At 48.3% G+C, this 23076-nt stretch overlaps 1 protein-coding gene and 1 long non-coding RNA gene across 5 annotated transcripts in view; both read left to right on the plus strand.

Annotated features, from left to right (window-relative positions):
• The window catches only part of COPS5 (COP9 signalosome subunit 5), a 96851-nt gene that overhangs the window by 8846 nt on the left and 64929 nt on the right, over positions 1-23076 (plus strand). For all 4 annotated transcript variants that reach the window (XM_068116702.2, XM_068116701.2, XM_068116700.2 and 1 more), the window contains exons 4-5: positions 655-783; positions 3624-3689. In XM_068116702.2, the coding sequence (XP_067972803.1) occupies positions 655-783; positions 3624-3689 (195 nt within the window). The remainder of the gene's footprint in view (positions 1-654; positions 784-3623; positions 3690-23076) is intronic.
• On the plus strand, positions 14009-15306 carry LOC137427303 (uncharacterized). Its single transcript, XR_010984477.2, has 2 exons — positions 14009-14439; positions 14899-15306. It is a non-coding gene; the product is annotated as an uncharacterized LOC137427303 (long non-coding RNA).

Consider the following 23076-nt stretch of genomic DNA (forward strand, 5'->3'; position numbering starts at 1 on the left):
TCGCCCGCAAACTACCCTTGGTGATCGCCCGCAAACTACCCTTGGTGATCGCCCGCAAGCTACCCTTGGTTATCGCCCACAAACTACCCTTGGTGATCGCCCACAAACTACCCTTGGTGATCGCCCACAAACTACCCTTGGTGATCGCCCACAAACTACCCTTGGTGATCGCCCACAAACTACCCTTGGTGATCGCCCACAAACTACCCTTGGTGATCGTCCGCCCTTGTCCCACGATCCAATGTTGGCATGTTTTGTTCAGACCACCATATGACGTTGACCGTCAACATTTCGGGATAGAGTTTAAATTAAGATAATGTGTCCCCATCTACAATCCGTCCATAAATTTTATTACGTTTACTCCTTTATAAAGTATAAACATATTTTTATTCCCGTCAGAAAAAGATTCGAAAAATTTCCACTTTTATTCCTATTTATTTTGCGCTTCTTCAAACGGAAGCACTCTTATGCCTGAGACAGGTACCTGTTGCTTTCTTGGGAGAAAAAAAACAATAAACACGATCTTCCTCTTTCTCATGCAGCACATGGCTGCGGTTGGTATCATGGGCTGGGGACGCAGCTGTGCCACTGATTGTCTTGATTGTCTTGATTGTCTTCTTCTTGTCTTCATGATCTTGATTTTTCGTTTTCCAGGTGGGACGTCTGGAGAATGCCATTGGCTGGTACCACAGTCACCCTGGCTACGGTTGTTGGTTGTCGGGCATCGATGTCAGCACGCAGATGCTCAACCAACAGTTCCAAGAGCCATTTGTTGCCGTTGTGGTAAGACCATCGTTTACCGTTCCATCGTGCATGGACATGCCTCCCACTATGCACATTGAGGAAATTATTTATTTATTTATTTTTATGTCTAAATCCAGGTTTAACATTAACCAAGTTCGCTTCTTCGTTTCCTCTCATTAGCATCTGTTTAGTTAGGCCTGGGTCTGAGGATGCGCACGCAGAAAACAAACGAGGCTCAGCAAGATCCCGACCATTTATTGGCACCTCTTCCAACAAAATCTCCGAACCTGTCGATTGTCATTTATTACTTGCAAAATCGAAGATTTTCAAGTGTATTGGTCGGTTGCGTTTGTGGTTCTCTCTGTCCGTCTGTCTGTCTGTTTGTCTGTCACCGGCCTGCAGGTCACAATTTTTAACCGATCTTCACGAAACTTCATACGAGTTGGTCATAACCAAGAAGCCTGTTGTTTTTGGGGTCAAAAGGTCAAAAGGTCAACATAGGCCAAATTTCTAAAATCATCAATTTTCATCCGATTGACTTGAACTTCTAATTGTATTTCCATATATGGTCACTGAATTCAACCACCAACTCTTTTTGAGGTCAACATAGGCCAAAAGGTCGACAAAGGCAAAGTTTCAAAAATCCTCAATTTTTATCTGATTGACTTGAAAATTGAACAGCATTTGCACATCGAGTCACTAAATAGGGAAACGAACTATTTTTGAGGTCAAAAGATAAACTCAAGGTCAACGTTCCAAAATCGTTTTTCATCTGAAAAATCGTCACTTTTTGTCCCCCGTCGCACCGCGGAGCGAAAGGGGGACTATGGTTTTCCCCTCCGTCCATGTGTGCGTGCGTAAGCAAAGGACCGAATTCTAATTTGGTGTGTGGGTGCAACCCACGTCAAAATCCAAGATGGCCGCCGCCAAGGTGTATCTAGGCATAAGGAAGAACGCTAGTGAAAATTGGGTCGCCACTTCAAATCCAAGATGGCCACCGCCATGTATGTCTGAACCTTGTGAGCGGAATATCTTGAAAAATAAGCGAAGTACCAACTTCTAATCTGGTGTGTGGATGTGTTTAGGCATAAGGAAGTACGCTATTGAAAATTGGGTCGCCACGTCAAAATTCAAGATGGCCGCCACCATATATATGTCTGAACCTTGTGAGTGAAATATGTTGAAAAATAAACGAACTACGAACTTATAATCTGGTGTGTGGGTGTATCTACGTATACGGAAGAAAGCTTTTGAAAATTGGGTCGCCACGTGAAAATCCAAGATGGCCGCCGCCATGTATGTCTGAACCTTGTGAGCGGAATATCTTGAAAAATAAGCGAAGTCCCAACTTCTAATCTGGTGTGTGGGTGTATCCAGGCATAAGGAAGAACGCTATTGAAAATTTGGTCGCCACGTCAAAATCCAAGAAATCGTCAACGACGGGGGACCTAGTCGTCCTATTGACCCGAGCTTTGATCAAGATTGTCAATTTAAATCTTGATGAAATGGATAATTTTCTGTATCAATGGAATTTCTTTTTGTTGGGGGGGGGGGGGGGGGGGTGGTGGATTTTGCAAGTATCGTGCTCTGCATGACGTCTTCTTGTTTATTTATTTATTTTACCCTGTCCTGCAAACATGTGCGTAGTCTGCTCAACATACAGCTGCATGCCAGACTTGAATGATTGATGCTGCTGGTATGGCCTGTCCTAAATCTGGATTCACCACACATGCCTGACCCCAAAACTGCACAAGAGCCATTTTTACAACGAAGCAGAAGTAAAAAGATTGTCATATGATCCAAGAAAGTCTAAAGCCTCCAAAACTGTCAAACACCATCAAGAGTTCTTGGACACCTATACACCTATTCCATTAAGAAAGGCCCCAAGTCTGGACACTACGTGCACGCACTGCAATAATTGTTGCAGTAACTTTTCAAATGTTAGTACCGAAAAAGAAGGTACTTTTGGTACTGGAGTTGGAGTTGGAGGAGTTGGATTCCGAATTCCCACCTCAGATAAAGGTTGCTGTCAACGTTTCATGGTGTTCACTTGGTCACTTGTGTCTTAATTCCGTATGTGGCCCATGGCTGCAGATAACATAATCTTCTGGGGTTGCAGCTGTGCCGCTGATGCAGTGCCCCCTGTAGGTTAGGACAGGCATTTGTAATTTGTTCAGGGTGCCTACGATAACCCTTCCTGAAGGACACCTTGGGATCTTTAACAGCCACCACCTAATGCTGGAAGTCGGGATGCCCAGTTTAACGTACATCTGAGGGACGGCACACGCATTGAATCACCTGTGAAGCACCGGGATCACAGTTTTTAGCTGTGCCAGGACACCATTCGGCTATAACTGTATGCACATATTTGTGACTGATATTCAAACTTTTTTGGCCTCCGCCGCTGGAGGCATTATGTTTTTGGGTTGCTGTCCGTCCATCCGACTATGATAGCCTGTGATCCGCTGAAGGATTGTTAACAGACTTTTTACAAAGGCATATTTTGATGCAAAGATGAATTGGTTCTATTGTTGGTTCAAAGGGTCAAAGGTCATGTGACCTTCAGCAGAAAATGGCAGATTTTAGTTGCACCACAAAAACCTGTGAACCACAAAAGGGATTTTGACCAAACTTGGTGCAGGTTTGTACTATGACGCAAAGATGAACCGATATGATTTTGGTGTCAAAGGTCATGTGCCCCTTGAAAATCGTTTTGCAGACCATAACTCGAGTTGGAAGCATCTGATGTCTCTCTTCTACATATCTGTCTCTTGCTTTTCTTGCTTGTTCACTTGCTTTCCCACTCGCCTGTTCTCCCCATTCATCGGTGCTCGTGTACGACTCGCTCACCTGTTTTGCCGCTGACTCTATTGCCGCAGATCGATCCCACGAGAACTATATCGGCAGGAAAGGTGAACCTGGGAGCCTTTAGAACATATCCGAAGGTACGACGTGCTTCTGTATCTTCAATTTCACTTTTACCTGACAAATCTCAACAAACTGTGAATTTTTTTTGCCAACCAATCATGTGCCTCAAGTTTAGGTGTGCACCCCTTTTACAGGAAGTACTACTTAAAGTACTGCAACACTTCAGCGGAGCTTGCATATTTTTGCACTCGCATTTGGGGGAAGTTATTATATATTTTGATATTTGCCATCACTCCACGGCCTAGGATCCATCTTGAGTACTACAAGTACCAACTTCGGTAAAGGTCATCTGACACTGAGGGTGTGGAGACTGAGGGGTACGAGCTCCTCAAAATATAACACCCAGAATGCATCGCAATTACTGCACAGTGATGAAAGCAGGAGCAAGACGTGTGAAAATGTGTATTCAAACAATATTTTTCTGGATGAATAAAAATTTGAAAGGAATGGAAGAATTAACCTAAAGCATGAATCTTACTATAATTCACCAAATGTCCGTCCGTCTGTCTGTCCGTTCGAAGGTACCGCAAAATCGGCTGAACTGATCGCAACGATATTTTGGGTGGGTAATCCTGGGATCTCCAGGAGTAAAATAGGCTATTTAGTTTTTCCAATTTCAGCTTTGGTCTCCAGCATTCTCAGGTTTGGACTCCCGCATAACATTCGCGTTCGCATAACGTGCATTGTGACAATGTTTCCATTGTGACGATGTTGTTTTCCCGGGTGCCACACAAACGGCTGCACCGATCGCTGCACAGCTGCACCGATCGGACTCGATGACCTCGGACAAAGACCTTTTATAAGGACATGGGTTGAATCCCTGCTTGAGAGAATTCCCACCCCCTCCCCGCCATCACGGCCGTCTCTCCAACTCACAATCCCACGAGATATGTGGAAAGGACGACCCAAAACCAATATAAACATCATTAAACATCATTCGTATATAAACATCATTAAAAGTAAATAATGACTTCAGCCAAAGTTCAAACGACGTTTAATCTCTACATGAGAGAATTCCACATAGCTATTTGGGTGGTGTATACGCTAACAGATCGCTGTCTCCATCGATTTTGCCAAGGCCGTAACACCTATCGGCTCAAAATCCTTTTAACTGTTGACTTGGTAGTTTTTACAATGAAGGAAACACGTATCGGGAGTACATACGACATCGGGAGTACTAACTGCACGCGTCTTCAGTATCAAGCTTAAATCTCTCATGGTGGATCTGAAGAGCGGAATGCTTGGAGAAGTGGTGGGCTACTTCGGCATGAAGGAGGATCAGAAACGTGGACTCCCACACTGCCACATCCTGCTGATACTTTCTCCCGCATGACGTTATTTTCCCGGGTGCCACACAAACGGCTGCACCGATCGAGATTTAACGCATGTTTACATAAATCGTTTAAAAGAAAAAAAGCCTTCAATTTCTGATATTTAGCCTTTTCATTTGGGCCTCCCAATTGAAGCCCCGCCCTTAGGGCGGGTACCGTTGCTCGTAACTTTTAAAATGAAAAGGTGCACTAAAACCAGTGCTTTATTTTTAGTATAATCGTATAATGAAAACCGCAAAAAACACTTGCAGGCTTGTCCTGTCTGAGAGCAAAATACTACTACTACTACTATTACTATGACTACTACGCCACGCCACGCTCTTTTGCTGCTCCTCGAGCTGTGCTACTTTTCGACATTTCATCCTCATCCTCCACCGTTTTTGTTTGTATTTTTGTTTTGTTTTGGGTATCTGAACCGAGTTGGTTCATTTTGTTGCTTTATTTTGACGTTCCGTTTGATTTAATCAGTCCTTTTGTGTTCAGGCACCCTTCTCCCCCCAAGCCCTCTCCCTCCCACACATCTCCCTGCTCTTAAATGTTGTGTGCTCTCAAGTGTTTGTGTGCTTCCCCTTCTCTTGTCTTCCGCTCCCTCTTTTTATATATTTTGTTTGTGAAGTAAATGTCAGCTCTTTCACGAACTTCGATTCAGTATACAAAAAAGAAAAAGAAAAAAAAAAAGGCCTAGCTGTGCCTATGTGGGACTAGTTTCGCCTTATTGCGGCATTATCGTTAAAGTACTTAGCGATCCTTTTGTTCTTTGGTTTAATCATCGTTTAGTGTGCTGAACTTGCACACTGTGTGGTGAGCGAGTGTGTGAGTGAGTGTTATTTGATTAATAACATGTTTTTGTTACCTTGGTTCTAAGAGGGACAATTAATTATTTTTGAATCATGCCGATTGCCGATGCATACTGAGTGAGTTGATGTCGCTGCGGCCACTTCTGGTGCAGGTGTGGGGAAAAAAGCACACCCGTTTCAGTCCTTGACAAGGAAACATGGCGTGGGATGCGAGTTGGGACAAACTACCCAAATGGAAGCATATGTGAGCGCAATGTCCATTGTTGTAGGTTCATCAGTAATAGTTGCAGCCTCTAAAATGTATGGAAGAGCTGTGTTCTTACTTAAATCAGAGGCTGCAGCGAATAAGGTGTTAGAGAAAGGCATTGTTGTAGGAGGGTTGTTTGTCCAAGTAGAACCACTTTCGAGCCTTGGAACACCAATCATACTCTCTAACATGCCTCCCTTTATTGCTGATCATGTGGCTGTGCCATTCTTGGAACGATTGGGGGTGCTAAGATCACACATTAGGCCTGTGCCTCTCGGATGTCATGAGCCTGCACTACGTCATATCTTGTCTTTTAAAAGACAACTTTCCATTGAACTGTACAATGACACGGAATTGGGGGGATCCTTTGTCATTCCATTTGAAGGTAAGAATTATGAAGTCTTTTATATGATGAATGAGCCTTGTTGTCATAGTTGTAAGGCAAAGGATCACTTGAGAGCAGACTGTCCCACTGTCTTAAAGAAAGTGTCTCCTCCTCCGAGCCTTGAACAGCCAAACGAAGATGGGAGTGTCAATCCAGGTATCGGTAATCAAGTACCTGCTCCTCGATGTCCAGAAGAGTCGAAGGAAGAGGAATGTTGTACTTCAGAGGTTTGTATGCTGTGTCCTGACCCTAGCTTACCCTCAGACATAGACCTATGGTAAAGTTAGGGAAAGGGAAAAGAGCACAGAAGAGAAAATCAGAGCCAGAAGATGAGGGGAACGGTGATCATGTTTATACTTGTGAAGATACAACTGATAAGGACATGGCAAAACGATCAACAAAGTCGGGTGCTCTGAAAAAAATAGTTACAGAACCTGAACAAATGGAATAAGAAATAGGTACTCATCCTCAAGTACTAGATTATGAATGTGATCGGCTGCCAAGTGCAGCTAGTGACCTGCCAAGGAGTGAACAGAGAAGCAAAATATATATAACTAAAGCCAGTGCGGTAATGACGACCGACCCGGTGACATCTCCTGACTTGGCAGAGTTAAAGGAGACTAAGAGGTCTGTTGTGAAGATGGTACATCCAGCTACAAAGAAGCTTAACAATAAGCCAATTGAAGCTACATCCACAGTGGAAGTTCCTCAAAGAAAAAAATACCCCCGCATGCTCAAATTAAACTACGGAGTCCATTTCTGTTGAAGAAAGTATACTAAAAGAACCAATCAAGAAGCAGCTGAGTTCGTGCCTGTATGGATTGAGGTGTTGAGTACTTCCTCTGTATCCACAAGATGCGCAGAAAGGGAAGTCGACAGGCACGCTTCATGGAAAACACCTCAAATGGATGAACTCCTGGTTCCGACCAATCAGCCTTCTCCCAATTATCAGCAAAGTCATGGAATCCATCATTGCTTCTGATATGAAATCTTTCCTCTTCTCCAATGGCTTGATCTCTGATCATCAATTTGGTTTCAGACCAGGTCACTCTACTCTGGACATGCTGCTTCTGCTGTCTCAACAATGGATGGAGGTCCTCAATGCCAAACAGGAAATTAGAGCTGTCTCCCTCGACATATCACGTGCCTTCGACACGGTCTGGCACCCCGCTCTGCTCACCAAACTCTCCTCCTTTGGTATCCATGGAAATCTCCACGCATGGCTGGCGGACTTCCTCTCTAGTCGTCGTCAACGTGTGGCCCTGAATGGGTTTCTCTCATCTCCTCTTCCTGTTCAGGCTGGAGTTCCCCAAGGCAGTGTTCTGGGCCCCGTGCTTTTTCTGGTCTTCATCAATGATCTCTCTGACTCTATCGAAAATCCTCTCTATCTCTTTGCTGATGACTCCACTCTCTGCCGCTCCATTCCTCTTCCCTCAGATCGGCAGTCTGCTGCCTCCTCACTCTCTGAAGACCTGGACAAAATCACAGACTGGTCAAACAAGTGGAACATGTCTTTCAATCCTGACAAATCTCACACTCTTACTATGTCTCTCCGAAAAGATCGACTGGACAACCCTCCCATCTACTTTCTCAACAATCCTCTCCAAGAAGTTCTGTCGCTCAAGATTTTGGGTCTCACTATCTGCCATGATCTTTCTTGGGAAAACCACATTTCCAAGCTGGCCTCCAAAGCCAGTCGCCGACTGGGCATCCTCCGTCGTGCGAAGTCCTTCCTCGGCACACCTGAGCTCCTCACCACATACAAGGCTTTCATCCGCAGCTCAATGGAATACTGTTCTCCCCTATGGGCCGGTGCTCCTGCCTCACACCTAGCTCGGCTTCACGCTGTTGAAACCAAAGCTTTCAGAATTATTGGAATCTCCCGCGATGAAGCTATCTCTGAGGGCCTTTCACTCACTCACCGCAGGCAGGTAGGTGGTCTTTCTGTCTTCTACCGACTCCTCTCCGGCCTTGCACCCCCAGCTCTCTCTGTGCTCTGTCCCCCAAATATTCCTACAGGTCGCACAAGATCTGCCAGCAACCCTCTGATGGTTAAACTGCCGAAATCTCGGCTCTCCGCTCACCTTCACTCTTTCATTCCTCTTTTCTCCCGCCTCTGGAACAAACTCCCTCACTCCCTTCAATCCCACTCCTCCCTCCAGGTCTTTAAAACAGCTGTTCACCACCATCTCTTATCTTCCCCCATCCAAAACCTTGATCTTTTCTACCCCCGCTAATTCACCCCAGATCCACCTTGTTTGAAATTCCAACTTCTTTCCTGGAAGTCCTGGCAGTGTCCATATGTTTTATACCTCTCCCACTGCCCCCTTCCCTCCCCCCCCCCCCCCAAAGCCCTCGCCCTCTCTCAGATCTCTCGATGTCTCCATGTCTCTCGGTCCCTGCTCTCAAATGTTGTGTTTGTGTCCTTCCCCCTCTCTCCCCATCTTGTCTACCGCTCCCTATGTTATATGTTTTATGTGTCGGTTTGTCTTTCTGTGTAATTAATGTTCGCTCTTTCACGAGCCTCGATCTTGTATACAAAAAAAAAAAAAAAAAAAAAAAAAAAAAAAAAATCCCTTGGAAGTAGTATACTCAATTCATACAGCTTTGTCTAGTGGAGAAACAATAACTGCACCAGTAATACCGGAGGAATTTTCATCTGTGTTGCCAGAAGCCTCTGCTAAGCCTGTTTTAAGTAAAGACGAGGTAGAGGGTGAGGGGCACAGTGAAGACAAAACAAAGGGGAGAGCCCATGAGATCCCAGGCAGTGCGACGAGGAGAGCATGGGGGACTGGGAAGATCAAGGAGCGATGATGACCTTTGAGTCGGAACTGCCTTCAGGACATCTTTCTTGCATTCCTGGCAATGAAATTTTTGAGTTCTTTGAAATAAGTTTACATAGTCAGAAGAAATTTGAAACTGCCTTGAAAAGGTGGAAAGACGACAATTTACTTGTGCATTCTCTAGATGCACTGAGAAGAGGACACAAAAGTGAGGCTTCAGGCTCGGCTGAACAAGTCCGAGTCGGGAAGTTTCTTTCACAACTGTTGATCTATGGGTCTAAGAATCAACTGACTTAGGTTGGGTTTTTCTACTTTATGAAAACAAAGAATTTTTATTTACATAATGACCGCAATAGGTTTTTGTCTTGGATCATTGAGCGTCAGCGGATGTAAATATGCATTCCGGGTGCATCAAGTAATGTCCCTCTGTTTGAAGGAGAAACTTTGAGTGGCGTTTCTACAAGAGACCCACACAACTCAGGTTGATGCTTTCAGATGGAGAAGTCAATGGCAAGGATCGGTGTATTTTAGTCACTTAACAGATACGTCCTGTGGGGTGGCTGTCCTCTTCTCATCATCCTTCAAGGCCGATACACTTGTGATAAATGAGGTCAGTTTAGGCCGTTTGGTGCATGTGAAAACGCGGTTTGAGGATGTTGTTATTAACCTCGTGAACGTTTATGCACCACGTGTTGGAGCTGGGAGAGTGCGTTTCTTCAACCTCATGCGGAGATTTATGCTTACCTTACCTGATGAAGTAGTCATAATTATTGGAGGTGACTTTAACTGCACTCTCAATCCCTCCCTCAATCGCGTGGGTCAAGAGCCACACGGTCCTTCTGTTGAAGTATTACAAGAAACAATAATGCAGCTAAACCTGAGAGACATTTGGCGTGTACAGCACCCCACAGACAGGTCATTTCCATACACTAACATCAGGGGTTGCCATATCTCGCAATCCCGACTAGACAGAATATATCTGTCCTACAGTTGGTGTAGGAATATCAGTGACTGCGGTATCAAATTCGCGCATTTTACGGATCATAATCTGGTCTGGATAAAGCTTTCTCTGGCTGAGACAAGGTGTGGTACTGGTCTCTGGCACTTCAGCAATGCCTTAGTTCAGGATGAAGATTTTCTTTCGGTATTTCATAACTTTTGGCAAGCTTGGAGAAACAGAAAACGAGATTTCTGCTCTCTTGGACTCTGGTGGAATGTGGGGAAGATACGGCTGAAATTTTGGTGCCAGGAGTACTCATACGGAACGAGCAAAACACTTGGGATGGAGATAAGGAGGCCAGAAGAGAAGCTTCTGTCGAGCTTCGCCTGACAACACTTATCCCTGCTGAATTGCATAAGTACGAAGAAAAAAAAGAACACTCTGAAAGCGTGTAGCAGTATGAAGTACGTATGTGCACTCGCAGTTGCAGTTACTATTTGAAGATGAATATTCCCTGAGCTATATTAAAGCTTTGGAAAAACGCAAGGGTCGATCTAAAACTATATGCAGTGTTCTGGCTGAAGATGGCTCGGTACTTGATAATTGCACAAGTGTTCATGAACGAATTTGAGCCTTCTATGCACAATTGTACTGGGTGGGGGGGGGATATTCTTTGTGGAATAACCTCCCAGTGGCTGCTCCAGAGGATCGAGAACGACTAGATGCTCCTTTGACTCTGGATGAATTTGCAACTGCTCTCCATAGTCTGTCGATAGATAAGTCCCCTGGAATTGATGGCCTATCTTGCCAGTTCACAAAAAAGTCTGCTATATGATTGGAAAGGACTATCTAAGTGTAGCCCAGGAAGCATGTGATGCAGGCCAAATGCCACAGTCTTGGTGTCGAGCAACCTTGGCTTTGATTCTTGAGGAGGGAGACTTGAGAGACACAAGGAACTACCGTCCAGTGTCTGTTATGTGTGGACGACAAAATAATGGCAAAAGTGTTGTCAAATCGTCTGGGACCTGTTGACAAAAATAGTGGTCTCTGACCAATCATATGCTGTCCCTGGCAGAACAATATATGATAATATATATTTGGTCAGGGACTTCATACACTATGCGGACATGACTAAAACTCAAATTGGGTTCCTCTCTTTAAATCAGGAGAAAGCATTTGATCGAGTGAACCATGATTACCTCTTTGATACCTTGCTATCCTTCGGGTTAAGGAGGAGATATGTAGGTATGCTTTGGACACTACACTTCTGCAGAGTGCCTCATTAAAGTCAATGGTTTCTTACTCGCACCTCTTCCTTTTGAGGGTGGAATAAGGCAAGGGTGTCCTTTGTCTGGCCAGCTGTATTCCTTGAGTATTGAGCCTTTTCTCTTCTGTCTGATGAGGCGAAGGTTAACTGGCATCATGGTACCGGGCTGTAATAGTCCCTTCTTTCTTTTTGCTTCTTCTTATGCTGATGATGTTCTCGTGTTTGCGGGAAGTGCTGGGAGGAGTGGGATTGAAGGGAGTGGGGGGGAGTTTGTTCCAGAGGCGGGAGAAAAGGGGAATGAAAGAGTGAAGGTGAGCAGAGAGCCTAGATTTTGGCAGTTTAACCATAAGAGGGGTGCTGGCAGATCTTGTGCGACCTGTAGGAATATTAGGGGGACAGAGCACAAAGAGAGCTGGGGGAGCAAGGCCGGAGAGGAGTCGGTAGAAGACAGAAAGACCACCAACCTGCCTGCGGTGAGTGAGTGAAAGGCCCTCGGAGTTAGCTTCATCGCAGGAGATTCCAATGATTCTGAAAGCTTTGGTTTCAACAGCGTGAAGCCGAGCTAGGTGTGAGGCAGGAGCACTGGCCCAGAGGGGGGCACAGTATTCCATTGAGCTGCGGATGAAAGCCTTGTATGTGGTGAGGCGCTCAGGTGTGCCAAGGAAGGACTTCGCACGACGGAGGATGCTCAGTCGGCGACTGGCTTTGGAGGCCAGCTTGGAAATGTGGTTTTCCCAAGAAAGATCATGGCAGATAGTGAGACCCAAAAGCTTGAGCGACAGAACTTCTTGGAGAGGATTGTTGAGAAAGTAGATGGGAGGGTTTTCCAGTCGGTCTTTTCGGAGAGACATAGTAAGAGTATGAGATTTGTCAGGATTGAAAGACATGTTCCACTTGTTTGACCAGTCTGTGATTTTGTCCAGGTCTGCAGAGGGTGAGGAGGCTGCAGACTGCCGATCTGAGGGATAAGGAATGGAGCGGCAGATGGTGGAGTCGTCAGCAAAGAGATAGAGAGGATATTCCAGAGAGTCTTTCGCTCTTTCTCTCTTTTGCTCTTCCACGAGCCTCGATCTTGTATCCCCAAAAAATAGCACAGGGCCCAGAACGCTACCTTGGGGAACTCCAGCCAGAACAGGAAGGGGGAGATTAGAGAAATCCATTCAGGGCCACCCGTTGCCTACGACCAGAGAGGAAGTCCGCAAGCCATGAGTGGAGATTTGCATGGATGCCATAGGAGGAGAGTTTGGTGAGCAGAGCTGTGTGCCAGACCGTATCGAAGGCACGTGATATGTCATGGGGAGACAGCTCTGATTTCCTGTTTGGCATTGAGGACCTCCATCCATTGTTGAGATAGCAGAAGCAACATGTCCAGAGTAGAATGACCTGGTCTGAATCCAAATTAATGATCAGAGATCAAGCCATTGGAGAAGAGGAAGGATTTGATATCTGAAGCAATGATGGATTCCATGACTTTGCTGATTATTTAGATTATTGGGAGCAGGCTGTTTGGTCTGTAGTTGCAAGGATCTGTTTTTGCACATTTTGTGTGTAAAGCGGTAATGTTTGCTGATTTCCAAGATGCTGGTAGATGACCTTGAGCAAAAGAGAGGGTTAAACGAACAGAGAGAGGGTGAGATAGAGCGGCAGCGCAGGATTTTAGGACCCGTGGGCTTATGCAGTCTGGTCCAGTTGCAGAATCAGAGTCGAGGTTTGACAAAAACTTCTCCACCTTGTCAGGAGAGAAGGACACAGAGGCCAGGAGCAGTTGGGTTCGACTGGGAAAGGTGGAAACAGAGAGAGATGGGTTTGGGACACAAGATTTTGAGGTAAACACAGAGTTGAGGCAATCGGCTTTGTCATGTGCGGTGTCAACTGTGTAGCCATTTGAGGTATAGGAGGGGATGGAGGGGGAACAAACACCAGAAACGGATTTGACCAGACGCCACCAGGATTTGGAGGAAGGAGACAGGTTTGAGAGTTCAATCTTGAGTGTGGAGAGATAGTGCTTCCTGGCACTCCTGAGGGTAGACACACACTTGTTCCAAGCTTGGTGGAAGGAACTGAGATTGCCATCTGTTGGATTTGCCTTCCGAGAGGCAAAGACAAGTTTTTTCAGGGCAACTGCCTCACCACAAGATTCAGTGTACCATGGACGGGAGGAAGGGTAAGACAACTGAAGACGAGATGGGATAAATCTGTGCATGAGAGAGCAGTTTGCTTGTGAGGAATTCCCAAGAATAATTGATGTCAGAGGCAGTAGAGATGGGAGACCAGTCCAGATGATTGATGGCTGCTTGCAGACCGTGCCAGTCAGCCTGAGTGAAATGCCAGACTCGTCGGCGCTGAGGAGGCTCTCCGAGAATGGCCAGAGAGATGTCCACTTTAACAAGCACATGATCAGAAGACCCGATTGGAGTAGAAGAAGAGCAGCAGACATTTGCAGGGAAGTTTGTCATAACCAAGTCCAGAAGAGAAGATACTCCATTGACTGAGATCTGGGTCGGGAAATTGACAGATTGTGTCAGTCCCAGAGAGTCGCAGAAGTGTTCCTGATTGGTTTCTGGCTAAGATGCAAAGGAAGTTTGGTGGACTGCTTTTGGAATGGGAAGCATTCGGTATCTCTCGGAATTCTGAGTGTGCCCCTTGCTGAAGGGTTCCTCTTTCTGGCTTGGAAGCCAGGTGGACAGGGCTTTCCCTGCCTTTGAAGCCACTTTCACACCTTCAGGCTACAGGCAATTAAACGATACCTTTATTTGAACCCAATACCACAATGGTGCACGCTGGCATTGTACTTTTTCAGTAAAGTGCTCGGCCGAGTGTATAAAAGGCAAATTTTCAGTATCAAGTCCAAAAACATTGCCAGTGACCCATTGCCTTCTTTTTATCAGGAAATGCTGAATGCCTGGTGTACAATTGAAATGACCAGAACAAATTGTCCCCACCCAGGGAAAGACCTGCTGGAAGAGCCTCTTTTCTTGAACCCTCTCCGACAAGGCCCACTGCTCGCTTCCATCAGTGTAAGGAGAAAACTCTTGTTGAAAAATATTTCCACAGTGGGGGATCTCCTAAAGGATGGGAAGAATGGTAATCTCTCATCTGAGGAACTTGCAGCAAAGGTCGACCTGCAGACAATAAAAGTTCCTTTTAGCATACTCCAATAGTTTAAAAATGCATTTCCTTCGTTTTGCCTGGCCCTTATGCACGTTTGCCCCCCTACTTCCGTGGCTTTTTACAATAAAACCGCATGGATGCGATATTTTCCTTGCGCCACCTCTGCATAATATGAGCAAGGTCCCTGGCATGGTGGGGGTGCCCTTCTGTGATGCATCAAGGAAGGAAATATATGCACAGCTAATCCACTCACTCCACTTTGTTACGTTAGCAAATTGCATGGACACTCCATGGTGTGAGGTTCTTCTGCCTTCCTTGCCTGTCCAACCAAGATGGGAATCTCTTTATCTCTACCCAACCCCAAGGGTGGTTGGGGACCTAAGTTTGAGGCTGCTGGATGGGGTACTAAGTTCTGGAGTTCTACTTCAACACTTCACAAACACCCCTCGTGGATGTTGCTTCTGCGAGCAAGCAGAAACCATCTTTCACATATACATGCAATGTCCATGTCTTCAACCGGTGTTTTTGCTGATGAAAAACCTGCTCCTGCATTTTTGGCTTCATTTCTCCCAACACTTTTTATTTTTGGTCACCCGGTGAACAAGGAGAGTCGACCACTGGTTAACTTTCAATCTCTTGGTTAACTTTATTTTGGAATCTGCAAAACTTGCAATATATACAGTCGTGGCCAAAAATATTGGCACCCTTGCACTTTTTTCAAATAATGCACCATTTCTTCCAGAAAATTGTTGAAATAAAAAAATCTCTTGGTATCCACATTTGTATTTCTTTGGTTTGTAGTGGAACAAAACAAAAAAAGCTGGGAAAAAATCACTAAATCTTAGCTTATTTTACACAGAAATCCTAAAATGGCCCGGACAATATTGTTACGGTCCGCGGATTGGATGTTATTTACCGAGCGGAGGTAACCACGGCCGAACAGTTGTTCCCTGTTTCTTCCCGACTCACCCGATTCACCCAGACGTTTGCCAAATCGCGCTATGCCAAATCAATGGTAGAAAGGATACGACGACTGGGAAAGAGGAAACGACGCAAGGGGGGTACAGTTCTCAAGACCTCCGGAGGAGGGTATAATTACAGTGGTGGAGAAAAGGGGTAGATTACAAGGCAGAGTGAGGTAAAGACACAGAAGAGATGGGCACTTAAATACAGTCTTATCTATTCCCAGACAGACCACGGACAAACGGACAAGGTAGACTTACACAGGGATTGATGGCAGGAATGGACAGGTAGGTCGATGGCACAAGGTGAACCTTGGCTCGGGGACAGGATAAAGCACAGTCCAAAGATGCAGGGAGGTCTCACAGCGCTCGGAGGTGGTCTTGCTTGCTCCAAGCTCGGCGCGCATCTCTGACGTCACCTCTCTCTCACTGCGCATGCTCAGCGGGGAGTGACACGCCCTCGGCTGGTTGGTTCCGCCCCAACTGGGGCCGGTCCGCCGCTTCCATTGGGTGCGGGGGTTACCGGGCTCCGCCCTTGACGAGAAGCCGACAGGGAGCCCCTGTTTGGTAACCCCGTCGAGCACATGTCCGATGGCGGCTCGTTGGGAAGGCCTGGTGTCCTCCCACCACTCCTACCAAGCCGGAGTGAGGACGCGCACTCCCTGCGCTCGTTGTTGTTGTTGTTGTTGTTGTTGTTGTTGAAGAGAACTGTGAGGAAGAGCTGCGGGGAGGTATTGGGAGGTCCTAAACTTCCTAACGGTGCCATACAATCACATTCTGGTGCAACGAAGGGTCAGAATTAATGGAAACGAATCCTTAACTGACATAGACTAAGAATAACTAGCAAGATGTCCTATCGTTGTCGACATGAGATGCGGTGGACCTGGATGCGACATTTAATGGGGGAAATAGGGGGAGGTCGGGTCTACAGAGTGTTGTTTACAGAAAATGGGACTAGGGAATGGGGGATTGGGGAGAGTTGGGAAGTATTGAGGAAATAGGGGAATATTTACAAGCGGATATGGATGGATGCAAATCCCATATCCGCAACACGGCACCCTTCTCGACCTCGGGGCGGCCCGACCCGATAAATTTTTACCTACTTTAGTGTGGCACTCAGATGTAGTTCCCTCTACTATTAACTCAACCCTGAGTGCGACAGTTTTACAGATGTTCACAAATGAGTAAATATGTCCCCCTGCGACGTTGCACCCTTCTCCTAACAGAAACACACCCACAGGATAACCGAATCGCGGAAAGCATCCTCAAACTAAACATACAGCCGGTAGGGAGCATCATTTATACAAGACTACACTGATATTTACACTACGATCCAGGACCTGTTCTTTGAGGAACACATGCAGATGTTATGCATAGGGAGAGCACGCATGCCAGCATCGATACACCAACCCACGAGTGCCCTGTGGCCCTACGGCCTTTAATAATGTGCAGAGCACCCCTTTCAAGCACCAAAAGCACCACCCCCTTATGCACAGTCAGCACCATCCGGTGCACCAATAAAGTGTTCAATAAAAATGCACAATCAAGTGTCCATGGTCACCGGTGGTGTCGCAGCCGGCCGATGTTCTGCCGCTGGTCTTGCCTTCATGGAGTGCACTTGGCCTTCTGGCTTCTTTAGAAATAAAGAAAGGCGCCAACCGCGTCCATTTCTTAATTGTGGCCGTCAGGGGGGCCAACTAAAAGTGGTTCACCTGTATGGCATAGGTGCCACGTTGACCCAGAGGTCCATCACGGGTGGTGCTTGACCGCAAAAGAACTGCGGTCCATTGTGGGCGGCCACAAAAATTGCGGTCCATATGGTGTATCGATCCAGGCAGCAAGCAGCAGAAGTACAGGCCCACAACTGCGGAGCCAGCACCTCTCTCTCCTCTCTCTCTGCCCCAAAGCCAGATCCTCGGAGGTGGGAGACAAAAGAAGACAAGTGAGTAAGGTGGTAAGGGCGCAAAAGTGCATGCAATATAAGGTAATGCACACTGGGTGCACATGGGAACCAGGTGAGACAGGTACGTTCCTACCGTACGCCCCCCCCCCCCCCCCCACCAGGTAACCTACATTGCCCCTCCCTTACCCCTTACTGTATCCACAAAACACAACACTACCCATAAACATCTACTTTACACATCAACAAACGTCCCTACTGTCTTCCCCGTTCCTCCCATAAACCAAATTCGTCCTCTCTCCCTCCTAACCAATCAAATTTGCCATTTCCAACTCTCATCAAAATTTGCCATCTCCAATTCATCATCAGTCCCTCCTAAGGAGGGAGAGATGGAATCACCCCAATGTCTCATCCACGTCGTGATGCGTCTCACAAATCCAAACAGCAATTTTCATTTCCTGCAACACAAAACAAAGAAAACACAGGTGTGGAGTCATCATCATCACCTCAGGTAAGTGGCTGCGTATGGTGCGACAGGTTCATCAATCCTAACTATTTCCTAAATGACTTTAACAACTTTACATTACCTGGGGTCTTTCTCCTGCCAAACCATTGGCCCTCATTACTCTATGTGGTTCGAAGAACCAAAATCCCATTGACCATCTGTGGTGCTGCTCAATTTGGGGTCTCACTCCCCCGATTCATCTCCCGGTGCCCTTGCACAATTTCTGGGCTGTGACGTGTAGCTCTCCCAGCAGCTCTACCCACCTGCACACCTCCACCACTGTAGTTGCCACCCGAGCTTACGTAGCTCCTCACCCTAACCTATCTAATTGGGGAAGGCCCCTCTTGGCTCTGTCACCCCTTGGTGCCCTCTGGCACTGGGCTACCCGGGTCCGTCCTCCGGATCCTCGGGCCCCATCCACAACTACTCTACTGGCTCCCAGAGCCCACCTGCGGCCTCACCTGGCCGACATCCTCACAGTGGTGGAGTGCCCAAACCAACTACACACACTAACAGGCTACACGCCCAGCCATTTCCACAACACTAATGCACCCATCCAAACATCATTCTTCCACCCACACCACAGATGCCAATATCCAACCACAATTTACCTATACCCTCTACCTAACACTTACACTACCCGCCCCGGGTATCCGTGATGGGGGTCCACTCTTCCCCCATTCACACCTTCGCACCATCCACTCCACTCCATATTTTCCACCATACTCACTCCACGACCATCCATTCCAAGACTCCATATATTCCACACTCCATGTCTTCCACACAACCATTTATTCCATTCACCTGTTGGTGCACACCTGTGCACTCACACTTGGTGCCGCCTGCACCCTTCTCTCCCCCAAGCGCATTCGCGCTGATCCACAACACTCACTACTCACCATGACACTCATCCGCAATGCTCTCTCATTCATCACTTGTACACTCACACACACCTCGGAGCATTGCCTCACCGATGCCTCATTTGAAGCTGCTCACCAGCACTTCCATTCATACTGCATCATCTGCTCTGTCTACTCCCTTCTAAAACTCGCGCTCCTCCGTCTTCCCTTACACTCAGCGCTCCCACGTCATTATCAAACACTAAGCTACTACGTCCCCACTACAGGTACCAAGTCTCTTACTTAAATCTTGTCACCTATAGTCACCTCTAGTCCCTATCAATATAACCAAGCCCTCCCTGGCTCGGTTGTCATAGCCACCCCATAAACTATTGCGCATTTGCTCCCATCATGGGAAGGGTGGCAGGGATGCCACCCTTACCCACCGGGCCCATTGCTCATCAATCCCCCAGTCCTCTGGCACTAATAAGCCCCCCTTATTCAGAGGTACTGGGTCCCGCCTCGGCATCTAAAGCCGAGGCAATCCACGGGGGCGCCTGCTCGCCGGTGTAAGGCCTTATCCGGTCGGCGTGGACGATCCGAGGGAGGGCTCGTGGCCCCATTTTGATTTTTACTACCACGTCACAGACTTGCGACAGGACGACCCCCGGGCCGTGCCAGGGAGAGGTGAGTTTTGGGCACCTACCCTTCCTCCTCCGGGGATTGAAGAACCAAATCTTCATCCCCGGAGTGTACTGACTCCCCTGGCTCCGGTGGTCGTACCTGCGCTTCATCTTTTCCCCCACCAGATGGAGTTGGCGGCGGGCGAAGGCATGGACTAGCTCCATGCCTTCCTCTAGGTGACGTGCGTACCCCTCCCTCGGCGGGTTAACCACTGTGTCTGGCACGGGACCGCATAGCAAGTCGGCGGGAGCCCGTAACTCCCGCCCATACATAAGCAACGCTGGACTGCACTCGGTGGCCCCGTGCTGGCTGGTTCGGTAGGCCATGAGCAAATAAGGGAGATGTTCGTCCCAGTCATCCTGACGGGTGGCGGTGAACAGTGCCAGTTGTTGGATTAAAGTTCGGTTGAATCTTTCCACCATCCCGTCAGATTGAGGTCTTAAGGGCGTTGTTCTTGTTTTCCGAATTGACAGGAGACTGCACACATCTTTCAGCAATTTGTTCTCAAAATTTAGTCCCTGGTCGGTGTGCAACTCCTGCGGAATCCCATGCCGGCACACAAATCCTTCCACGAAGGCCTGCGCTACCACCCCTGCTTCTTGGTTGGGGAGGGCGTAGGCCTCCGGCCACTTGGTGAAGTAGTCCATCACAACGAGGATGTACTTATTACCTAGGCGGAGTAGGCGGGTGCGGGGTAGTGGGCCTAGGATATCCATGGCCACCCACTCTAGGGGGGCCCCCACCTGGTGTAATTGAAGGGGGGGCCCTCATCCTCCATGCTGGTCCCTTTTTGGCAGTACAGGCGTCGCATCTCCGACACCAGTCCTGTATGTCGCGCCCCATATTCACCCAATAAAACCTCCGGCGTACCTGCGATGTCGTCTTTGTCCTGCCCAAATGGCCGCCGGGGCGGGTACCATGCACCTGTTGCAATATATCGGTCTTAAATTTATTTGGGACTACCACCAGCCAGGAAGTTTTATCAGAGGGAACCTCCACCCACTTGCGATACAAGATGTTATCCTTCAATTCCAGGGTTTTCCACTGAGCCCAATATGCCTTGGTCTGTGCCCCGAGGGGGGTGACCTCTTCCCCATTAGGTCTTTGCCCTAATCTCACCCATTCGTGCACCAGGTCCCAGTACGGGGTCCTCCCACTGGGCCGCGCTCCAAGCCAAAGTTCCGAATTCCTCATCTGCGGTTAGTGGCAAAATTGGCCCTCTCACCCGGGTTGCACGGACGACGAGGATCGGGTCCGAATCGCCCAATTGTTCCCTCTCCTCGTGTCTCGCACAAAATTTGCAGTTTTACCCCAGACAAGGACGCCGAGAGAGTGCGTCCGCATTACCATGGGCCTTCCCGGCCCTATGGGCCACATCAAAATCATACTGCTGCAACTTTTCCAACCACCTTGCAATTTGGCCCTCCGGTTCCTTGAACCGAAGGAGCCATTGCAAGGAGGAATGGTCAGTTCTAACCAAAAATTTCCGCCCGTACAAGTATGGGTGGAAATGGTTCATGGCAGCCAGCATAGCCAATAACTCTTTGCGAGTGACAATAATTTCGCTCGGGCCTACTTAAGGCCCGACTATAGTAACCAATCACTCTCTCCACGCCCTCCTGTGTCTGAGACAAAACTGCGCCCAATCCTTCCTGGCTCGCATCCGTGTGCAGGGTAAATGCTCCGTTGCTAGTGGGGTAAGCTAGAAGGGGTGCGGATGTTAGACACCCCTTCAATTTTTGGAAGGCCTCGTGGCACTCCCGCGTCCAATTAAATCGCGTCCCCTTCTCCGTAAGCCGGTGGAGGGGACGGGCCAACTCCGCAAATTTCGCCACAAAGCGCCGGTAGTAGGAGCAGAGTCCTAAAAATCCCCGCACCTCTTTGATGGTACGTGGTGCGGGCCACTCCTCTACCGCTTTAATTTTGTCTGGGTCCGTTTTTACCCCCTCGCAGCCGATCACGTGACCTAGATAGGCCACCTCCTTGGCAAACAAAGTGCACTTACTGGGGCTCAGTTTCAACCCTGCCTGTCTGAGGCACCTAAACACCTGGTCCAAATTAGCTACTGCCTGGGGGAACGTTTTGGCATGTACTAGGACGTCATCCAGGTACACCAGGCATGATTGCCATGGCATGCCGCCTAGTACATGTTCCATCAATCTTTCAAAGGTGGCGGGGGCGTTACACAAACCAAACGGCATCATAGTAAACTGATACAGTCCCTTACCTGTGGAAAATGCCGTTTTCTCCTTCCCTGCCCTATCCATCTCCACCTGCCAATACCCACTCTTGAGGTCCAAAGTTGAGAACCAATTTGAGCCCGCAACGGCATTGAGGGTGTCATCAATCCTTGGCAGGGGATATGAGTCCTTGAGTGTCACGTTGTTTAGCTGGCGATAGTCCACGCAGAACCGCGTGGTCCCATCCTTCTTTTTGACCAGCACAACAGGTGACATCCAAGGACTTCCCGAGGGCTCGATCACGCCTGCGTCGAGCATTTTTTAAACCTGCTCGTCAGCTTCCGCCCTCTTGCTCCAAGGGAGCCGTCGGGCGGCCTGACGAATAGGCCGGGCCTCACCGGTGTGGATCTGATGTTTCACCAGGCCCGTTCGTCCAATATCCTCGGTGGACAAGGAGAAGAGGTCCAAATGGGACCCAACCAGTTTGTGTAAGGCCTCCCTCTGGGTACCTCCCAACTCTACGCTACTACGATTTACCATCTCGCAAATGGGATCGGGCCAATTCCTACTTCTTATTGAAGGCTCCCCCTGGGGCCGGCTCGGCTGGACGTTCTCGCCCCTCACTGTCGCGACTTCCTCAACTGGGGTGCAGCCAGCTACCCTCGTGCCCCTCACTATAGTGCGTGGTTCTGTACTTATATTTATTACTCGGACGGCCACTACCGGTCCGTCCGTTTTTACAAGGGTGCGGCCCACGATTAAACCCGGTATGGACTGCGCTGCCACCGGTTCGACCAGGCCGCAGGATTCCTGCCATGTTGGGCGAGCTGCCCATCGGGCCGGCACTATCGCCTCGGCCCTTGGAGGAATGGTCACGGCCTCGGAAGCCTCCAGCTCCGCTCTCTCGGCCGTGCTCACTCCCCCTAACGGCAGCTCTTCTACTCCCACTTGCAGGATCCCCCGGCACAAGTCGATTTTACAACCGCTGGCAGTCAACAAATCCAACCCGATTAAACATGGGTCGCACACCTCCGCCACCCAAACATCTATTTCCCTCCTTACCGACCCTAACTTGAGGGTCACAGAACCACGCCCTATGATCGGGGCCGTTACCCCGGTAGCAAGTTGCAAACTATAATTTTGCAGGCGCTGGATCTTATCCCAGCCACCTGCGCTCGAATCAAGGACCACAGGGCTGATGATCGTGGCGCTAGCTCCTGTGTCCACTACGGCGTCTACCTCCACGCCGGCAATTTTGCATCTGATTGTCAGGCTACCGGTTCCAATTTGGCCACAATAAATGACCTGTCGCGTCAATGAGGGCTCTCCTCCATCCTCTTCTGCCGAACACCGCCCTACGTGCCCGACACCTAGTTTCCCGGGGTCTGGCGGGGGGGTGTCTGGGGTCGGCTAACCCGCTCCCCCCTGGGCGGAGTTGAGGACCTCAACCGCCGGGGATCCTCCCGGCGCGTG

This window comes from Myxine glutinosa, chromosome 5 (assembly GCF_964187855.1).
Source record: "Myxine glutinosa chromosome 5, kmMyxGlut1.1, whole genome shotgun sequence".
Classification (NCBI taxonomy): Eukaryota; Metazoa; Chordata; class Myxini; order Myxiniformes; family Myxinidae; genus Myxine; species Myxine glutinosa.